General features: G+C 40.4%; 1 protein-coding gene across 2 annotated transcripts; it reads right to left on the bottom strand.

The window, feature by feature from the left end:
• Positions 1–713: 713 nt before the first annotated feature.
• Positions 714–2,663, bottom strand: LOC115694651 (plasmodesmata-located protein 1). 2 transcript variants are annotated; one of them, XM_030621738.2, is made up of 2 exons: positions 1,384–2,663; positions 714–1,126 (listed from the first exon to the last, which is right to left on the bottom strand). In XM_030621738.2, exons 1-2 carry the CDS (start codon positions 2,129–2,131, stop codon positions 978–980), a joined length of 897 nt encoding a protein of 298 aa, XP_030477598.1. In that variant the 5' UTR covers positions 2,132–2,663; the 3' UTR covers positions 714–977. The 2 variants fall into 2 exon arrangements, with proteins under 2 accessions (XP_030477598.1, XP_030477597.1); XM_030621737.2 differs by having other exon boundaries at positions 714–1,132; positions 1,384–2,660.
• Positions 2,664–8,884: the final 6,221 nt, after the last annotated feature.

Here is an 8,884-nt window from a genome sequence, read left to right as displayed (position 1 = left end):
CTAAACGATGGCGGTTAACAGGTCCGTACCGATGACTTGACCTGTATATGAACCTGCTTACGTAGTGTGTCCAATTTTGATTAGTGATTTATAATTTGTACGAACAACTACAACCCTCTCAGTGAGATGTTAATCTATTAAATTAAGCTTGACCACGACATTTGTCATATGACACTATAAAAGCTTCCAAATGCACATCATCATCAACAGAATAGACAGCTTGTTCTACATTAGCTAATCGACAAACAATCATAACCATACCTATGTCAGTAAACTTTAAAAATTTTCAGTATGATTAATAAATCTTGACAAGTATAACGGGGGCACGCGTTTAAAATCTTTTAGTGTCACTTAAGCTCTATAGAAAAGTTGAGGAAGAATTATCAAAAAAGTCTCAAATCTGTTGTAATTGTGCTAATTCAATCCTAAATAATTTTTTTTTTGCCAATTGAGTTCTAAACCTTTTGCATTTGTACCGATTTAGTTCATCCCGAAAATCGCTAATGTGGCGAGGCCGACGCTAAATTGACATAAAGAAAGGTTTCGGATTCAATTGATAAAAAAAAAAATTGAAGACCGAATTTGTATAATTGCAATATATCTAATAATTTTTCCAGAAAGTTGAAACTTCGGAGCGATTAATTTCATTACATCCGATACGACAACTAAATACCGATAAGAAAAGCAAGAGCTGTTCACGAAACAAAGCGTCATTAAAACAACCTAATTACTACTTTACTTTACCTCATAAAAGAAGAAAGTGGGTCCAAAAGGCAAAGGGTTCTACTGCTGCTCGTCATCTTTCGAAAAAGAAAGCAATGCGATCTTCAAAACTGTGTCTCATTCTCTATGTATATTCCTAATTCTCTGTGTGACAAGAAAGAAAAGAAATGCACAAATCTCTATGAGTTCGTTCTGTGTATACTTGATCTAATTACAGGCCGATCAAACACATGAAGGAAGGGGGGTGGGCGACATCAACTCTCGTACTTGAAGGCGTCCCGCTTCTTGAACAGCGACTTCGCGAAGAGAAAGCAGACGACGCCGAACCCCGCGGCCGCCACCCCACCCACCACCACCGCCACCGTCTTCTGCGTGTGATGCCCGTCGCCGCTGCCGCCTTCCTCTGTTCCTGGAACAACAACAACAAACCCGCAAGCTGCTTTTACTGCTTTACTCGCTCGAATCATCATCATGTTCCATGCATCGTAGGTGTACGGAAATGCTGAACTTATGTCACTTCTCAGTAAAGGAAAGATTTTCTCACACACATATGGCTGAGGCCAGTAGCCATTGATCTTTGACAAAATTCTTTGAAAATAAATCTAAGAGAACAAGAATAGACGAACATACGAGAGAGAGAGAGAGAGAGATTTCTTTTACCGGACAGTGACGACGACGGAGAGACGCCGGGGACGCCATTGGGGTAGTAGCTGAAGCTCACGTAGCACTTGTTCATATACACTTGCCCTGAAATCGCCTCGCCGCACTCTGCCTCCAGTCTCTCCAACGCATCCTTCACGCACCCCTCACAGTCGCCACCAATCACGGCATCGCCCTCGCACTGCCCCAGCACGTACACATTCCCGTAGCTCCCCGCGTAGAACCCACCGCCGTCGACGACGCCGCTTGCCACCATCCCGAACGCCGCCTCCCTCTTCGCTCCGAACCCGCCGTCCTTCTCCGACCCGCAGACCTTGTACACCACGTCCGTGTCCGGCGCCTCCTGGAAGCCGCTGATTCGGTACTTCAGGTAGCACCCTTTGAGCTGGACCCTCGCGGCTGCGACATCGCCCCCGCAGAGCTTCCGGGCCAGGTCGGGCGTCCTGCCGACACAGTCGCCGCACTGGGCGGCGGCGAGGTCGCCCCTGCACTGGAAGAGTCCAGAGACTGCCGTCGCGCCGTCGCCGACGCTGGTGGAGTAGAAGGTCTTCTGGGAGGCCTGCGAGGTGAGCGTGGAGAGGAGGGATTTGAGGTTCTGGGCGGAAGCGTCGGTGGGGTCTGGGAGCTTCTGCTGGGCGCAGCCCTTGAAGACCAGGTCGGTGAAGTCGGAAGAGGGCTCGGCGGGCGAGAGCCAGAGGAGGAGGAAGAAGAAGAAGCAGAAGGTAATCCGAGACAGAAGGAAGCCCATTTCTTTAGGGGATGATGTCGATCAGAATTTGGGTCCAGCCATTGATATGTGCTCTGTTCTTGTGTACTCTGAAGCTTTCTTTGGGAGTTTCTGGAAACGGGTATACTGCTTATTTCTCTTGATTGAAACCGAAGGCGATGAAAACAGAGCAACTTTGGTCGAAAACAGAGGAATTATAGTAAGCGCGTATGGACGTGTACTTCCAAATTGGTTTCTGGCTGTCTTCACAGTAGCACAAACTGGGGGGTTTCATATCTTTTCCGAGGGGTTCATGCTTTTGCTTTGCTTTGCTTGCTTTGGGGTGTTGGTTTTTTTTTTAATCTTTGCTGTTGCTTTTCCTCTCGTTTTCTTCACAGCTCTGGTTTGACAGCAAAATGACTAAAGACGATCTCTCGCGCTTTGATTAACTCTGATAATGAAACTGCTCGAAAGACAAGAACTTTGTGGCGGCCTAAGCCTCGAGCTCGGTGAGTTCTCTCCCCCTTTTCCATCAATAATTGGAGCTATCATTCAATGCCCTTTACTGACGTGGGGGAGAAAAGTTGATCAAGGGGACGTAGATTAGTGCAAATCCTGCTTCGTTAGCGTGTCATTAAGGGACTCTGCAACGAATCCTAGAGGGCCAGAGCGCGTACTGGAAATAGTATGATCCGATTCGATTCGATTGATGCTCTGTTTCTGATGCAGGGCTCGGACTGGAGTCAGCAATTTCCTTCTTCTTTTTCTTTGTTCTTTCCTCCACCTTTGGAAAACAAAAAGGAAATGAATAATGATATAAATGGTTCATGAATTTTGATTTAATATAAAATGTTATTAGTCTAATATATAATGTGATCTTTGAATTTTAACTTAATATTCAACGTGATCTCTATACTTTTAATTTATTCAATTTGATTCCTAAACTTTATGTTTTGAATTTTTTGTTGCTTTGTGAATATCATAACGGGGATCCTTCATAAGAAATTTCCTGGTGCTATAAAGGATGCACTGTCCCTCCATTGCCAAGCAGCTGGATTCATGCACACTATTGAAAACTTCTAATCTAAGGTTCGAATGTTCCTAAAAGTTTCCCCAGCGTATAAAAAGCCATTGATCAAACTTCGGAGTCCTTCAAAGTAATAATAATAATAATAATATTCTATGTCGCTGCACGATATGAGCCTCCCAGGCAATTCCCTGCTTCTTTTGAGAGGAGTAATGAACCAAAGTAGGCTTATAGACAAGGGTTAATACCACGAAAAATCTCAAACTGATATATCTATGATAAATTTACCCCAAACTAATTTTTTGACTACCAAAAATCACAAACTGATACGCTTGTGACAAATTTACCCTCCGTTAATTTTCGTTAAATTTTGCCGTTAAATTGCTGAGTTGGATAATACTTGGTAGTTAAAGGATGTATCGGTTTGCGGTTTTACCCTCCGTTTGTCATGTATGTACCAGTTTGTGCTTTTTCGTAATATTAATCCAATGAAACGGAAATTAACGGAGAATAAATTTGTTACAAATGTATCGATTTTAAATTTTTGGTTTGGGATAAATTTATTACAAATATACTAATTTGGAGTTTTCTGTGATATCAATCCTCTGTACAGAAGAAGGGTCTGGACAAAGGTCTTGAGCTCATTGTTGCCGACCCACGTGAAAGAAGATAGTTGGGAAACTTATTGCTTACGTAGTAAGGGTTAATTAAAAAAAAAAGCACCAACTTTAAGTCGAGGGACAATTCTGGCCCGAACTTTTTTTTGTTCCATAAAAAAATACCAACTTTAGATCGAGGGACAATTATGGCCCGAACTTTTTTTTGTCCCGTAAAAAAGCACCAACTTAAGGTCGAGGGACAATTCTGGCCTGAACTTTTTTTTGTCTCGTAAAAAAGCACAAACTTTCATTTAAATCCCAAATCTGGCCCTTATTGACTTAAAATCATTGATTTTTCAACTTGACTATTCCACCTTAGCAATAAATCCACGTGATTTGCTGACTGGATTTAAAGCATTATTCATTGTCTTATTCTCTATACCATAGCTTGAAGAATAACGGTGAACCGCTTCGTCTCATTCACTTCACCTAAGCAAGTCAAAAATATCTCCGAGTTTGAATCTTTCTCGGCCAAACTTCGTTGTTTTGTCGTAACCTGAGCCGTAGACCACCGCCCGTCGATAGACGCCATAGAAGAGATTCGCCGGGCTCACCACCATAACTTTTTTCTCAAACAAGGGTAACTTCAAACGAAAATCAATGGGGGCCAAATTTGGGATTTAAATGAAAGTTGGTGCTTTTTACGAGACAAAAAAAAGTTCGGGAATTGTCCCTCGACCTAAAGTTGGTGCTTTTTTATGGGACAAAAAGGTTCGGGCCGTAATTGTCCCTCGACCTAAAGTTGGTGCTTTTTATGGGACAAAGTTCGGCCCGAATTGTTCCTCGACCTAAAGTTGATGTTTTTTATGGAACAAAAAAAGTTCGGATCAGAATTGTCTCTCGATCTAAAATTGATGCCTTTTTTTGGAATTAACCCTACGTAATAACTTGAGCGTTTTACCGGAGATCGTCGAATCGAGTTGCACTGGACGTGACATTGATTAGTAGCAGCGACCTGTTACCCCAAAAGAAAGAAAATCGTAGCAAGGACCTAACCTGAACAAAGAAAGTAAAAAGGCAAAAGTTGGTGAAAGCAACGAGCACGGGGGTGGCCTGATCCAGGAAAAAAAGTGGCCAATAAATAGCACACCAAAATGAGGAGGCTGTGGACAAAATTCACGAAAGTCGTGAGCCGTTAAAGTGACAGATGGCTTAGGCTTCTCATGAATGAAAATCTTTAATTTTTTTAAAATAATTTTGTCTTAATTATTTGGTAATTGCTGGCTTGGGTTTTGAAACTAAATCGATAATTAGATTTTTGACAAAAAAAAAGATACAAAAGAGATTCTGCCATTCGGCTGGGCTTAAACTAGCTCTTGAATGACTTGCTTAGTTTGGTTTGAGTCGATTTAGGCTTGAAATGAAAGGATTATCCTGTCGGTTTTCAACTTATTGCACGGATGCCAATTACGTCATAAACTTCCTAATTTTACCAATATAGTATTATACTATTACGTGAAATTCCATAATAATCCTTCCAGCCTATTGCGATTGGAAATCACTGACGTAGTAAACATGTCATCGTCGCCCAAATCTGGGCAAGAAGTCGCGGCCCTCCCCCAGACCGGGTGAGGGTTACCGGCACTTGCCCAAACCTAGTCAAGAGCCGTCACTAAACGAAGTTAACGGAGTGACTCGATTGAATTAATTTGACAAGTTGTAAGATTTTCTTGCACTTTTGCAAGTTTTAGAACTCAAATACACTTTCGTGGCAAGTTTTAGGACTTCTAGTGAACATATCCTTTCTTTTTTTAATTGCTGACGTAGGTAAAAAGAAAATAGTTAAAGAAATCTCTAAAGATGACCTCTTGTGCCTGATTAGTTTTGATAATGAACTGATCAAAGACAAAAAAAACTTTGTGCTGTCTAAGTCTCGAGCTGGGTTTGTCCACTTTTCCAATAATTGGACTTGCTGTTCGATGGCCTTCGTTGATGTGGGAAAAGTCGATGAAAGAGGATGAAGATTAGTGCATATCCTTGTGTGTTGCTGGGACTCTGCAGAAGGCTTGTAGTGGCACAGAGTACGGGAATGGTATGATCCGATTCATTTCTCTATTTTCAATGTAGTTCAGAAAAGATCGGATGCTTGTGAGCACAATGCATTTCGGCTCAATGTGTTGCGCTGATGCAATAACGATGTCCCGCAAATTGGACACATGAACATTGATGAACGATCCAACAAAACTAGACAACAATATGTTATCAATTTTTCCAATAGGATTTCAATCGGCTTAAGATATATTTTATTTGGGAAAAGTAACCAAAAAAAGTGCTAAAAATATTGCATTTTTGCCAATTTAATCTTAAACCTTTCAATTGCACTACTGGAGTCCTAAACCTTTCGACGATTTATCAATATAGTCTATCTAGCTAATTTTCGCCGGAAATCGTGGATATATACGTCAGTCATCTTACGTGACACAATTAGCGTTGACCTGGACAAATTTTTAATATATATTTTTCTGAATTTTTATTATTTTTTTTTCTTTTTATTCTCTTTTCTTCATTGCGACCCTCGTCGGCCACAATGATTTGTCCAATTTTTATTGCATCACCAAAAATCTAGAAGTATACCCACTATGACTTGTCACGCCGGTACTCGTTTAGGTATTGATAACTCGAAAAAAAAGTTTGTAGTGTTATTGTCGCCAATGGGCTAAGTCTAGGAATTTTTTTTTATGCTAGACTGAAGGGATTTTTGCTAAACCGATACAAGTTTGGAGATTTTAATGACATAAAAAGAGTTTGGTATGTTGGTGTCACTGTGGACACAATTTAGAATTTTTTGTGATGCTTTTTCAAGTTTAAAACAGCTTGGATTAAAGTGAAATTTTACTTCGTCTATAAGAGTTCCCCGATGCGAACAATAGGCATGTTTCTTTTCTTTTTGGCAGCTTTGGATCTTTATTGATGAAATGCGATCTTTAGGTATTTTGGGTCCATCATTGGAAATCCCCTTGTGCGATTTAACTATGCACTGTCCCTACATTACCAAAAGGTTTGGTTCATGCACACTACCAAAACAAAAATAGTATAAAGTTCGAATGTTGCAATAAGTTTACCCGGTGTACAAATATATTAATCAAACTTTAGAGACTTGAAAAACAACCATAATAACATATTTCATGTTGTTGCACAAGACTAGCCCCCATGCGATTCCTTGGTGCTTTCCACATAGGAAGCGAATGTAAGTAGGCAAAAGTATAAAAGGGAAAATAGTCCAAAGAATCTTGCCAATTCAGTCCTAAATCTTTTAATTTTGCCAATTAAGTCATAAACCTTTTCACGTTTTGCCAATTGAGTCCATCGAGCTAATTTTGATCGGAAATCGCTAACATGAACGGTAGTCATCCTACGTGACGCAATTAGCATTAACGTTGATAATTTTTAGAAATATTTTAATTTTTTTGAATATTTTTCATTTTATTTTTCTTTTCTTTTTATTTTCCTTTTTCACCGCTCTTATTGTGCCCTGCAGCCGGCGAGGGCCTGGCAACCCTCACTGGCCGTGGGTGAAGGCCGTAACCTTTTCGCTCGACTAGGCAAGGCCATCATGCAGCTGCGAGCAAGGTAGCCTTGCCCAGATCTAGGTGACGCCAGGGCAAGGCTAGTCACCAATGATTGTGATGGCCTCGCCTATATCTAGGCGAGGGTCAAGACCCCTGGCCTGCCGCGAGCGAGGGCGTTGCGGTCCTCGCCGCAACCGGCGAGGGTCATCGAGCCCTTGCCAGCTACTAGCCATAGTAAGAAAGTAGTGAAGAAGGAAAAAAGAAAGAAAAAAAAAAGGAAAAACAAAAAAAATAAAAAAATATTACTAAAATTGTACACGAGCGCCAATCGCGTCATGTAGGATGGCTGATGTCTACTTTAGTGATTTTCGGAAAAAATTGATTGAATGGACTCAGTTGGCAAAATATGAAAGTGTATGTGACTAAATTGACAAAATTGAAAGATTTAGGATTGAATTGGCAAAAGTGCAATATGTTTATGACTTTTTGGGCAATTCTCTCCATATAAAAAGAGGGTTTGGATAGAGATCGTAAGCTCCCGTTGCTAATCCACATGGATGAAGTTGGTTCGAAAACTTATCAGCCACGTTGCAAGTAATAACATGAGCATTTTGCTAGAGATCGTCCAATTAAGTTTCGCTGAACATGAAATTGATTAGTAAAATTTTAGCATGGTTGTGTCGAAACCACAAGACTAGTCGCTCTGGCTCTCTCTGTCCCTTCTATGATTGTTCTCAATATACTCCAAGCGGGGCTAGATCGAAATTCGATTGCGGCCTAAAAGCCCACAAAAGCCCAACCATATCTAAAGAACTAAAAACATCTTCAAAACAATTGAAAAAGCCAACAAAAAATCTAAAATTATGTCCACTGAAACACGCTTACTTTAAACTTTTTTTTGTGACATCGAAAACTTCAAATCATACCCACCGTGTAACATTTACCCTAAACTTTTTCTTGTAACATAAAAAATCCCAAACTTGTATCTATGCGATACATTTACCTTCCATTATGGCATTGAACAAAATTCATGAAAGCCATGAGCCGTTGGAGTTAGATGGCATAGACTTCTTATGAATGAAAGTTTACAAATTTTTAAAATATTATGTTAATTATTCGGTAATTGCATGCTCAGGTTTTGAAACAACATTGATAGTTAGATTTTTTAGAGAAAGAAGAGATTTTGACTTTGGACCGGGCTTGAACAGCTCTCACCTAATACGATTAATCTGGTTTGAATCAACCTTGGTCGACTCGGCGCTTAAAGAGTTGCGGCCACCAACGAGTGCCATCGAAATTGTCACCGATCGATTTCAAGTTGCCACCGGTCAGTCCAATGTAACGACAAACTCTTTTGAGTAGGTGTCGGTTTGTCGGTCCATTAATTACTCTCTCTTACCCTTTGTGGTTTCGTTGATATCATGTCCTTGCTCATCCAAGTTTATCAGACAGATGTACAAATATATTTGATTTCCTTTTAGACTCAAACTTCTGTTTTACACCATTTTTGCACTCCATTAATGTCACGGAATCTAAGTTATGATGTTCTTTCACTTAATTATTATGGTATGTCGCAATATCGTACATTACAACAGGTGTA

This window comes from Syzygium oleosum, unplaced genomic scaffold (assembly GCF_021117445.2).
Source record: "Syzygium oleosum isolate NSW1041296 unplaced genomic scaffold, Sole_v2.1 Sole_v2.10, whole genome shotgun sequence".
NCBI classification, from domain to species: domain Eukaryota; kingdom Viridiplantae; phylum Streptophyta; class Magnoliopsida; order Myrtales; family Myrtaceae; genus Syzygium; species Syzygium oleosum.
The sequence above is the reverse complement of the archived record's forward strand: the minus strand, read 5'-3'. Positions and strand labels throughout refer to the sequence as shown.

What these genes read in the sequence shown, in the direction of transcription:
- LOC115694651 (XM_030621737.2), bottom strand. Translation starts at nt 2,131, where the DNA reads ATGGGCTTCCTTCTGTCTCGGATTACCTTCTGCTTCTTCTTCTTCCTC. An exon ending in TCCGTCGTCGTCACTGTCCG is followed by an intron (nt 1,133 to 1,383) that starts GTAAAAGAAATC and finishes TTGTTGTTCCAG; the next exon opens with GAACAGAGGAAGGCGGCAGC.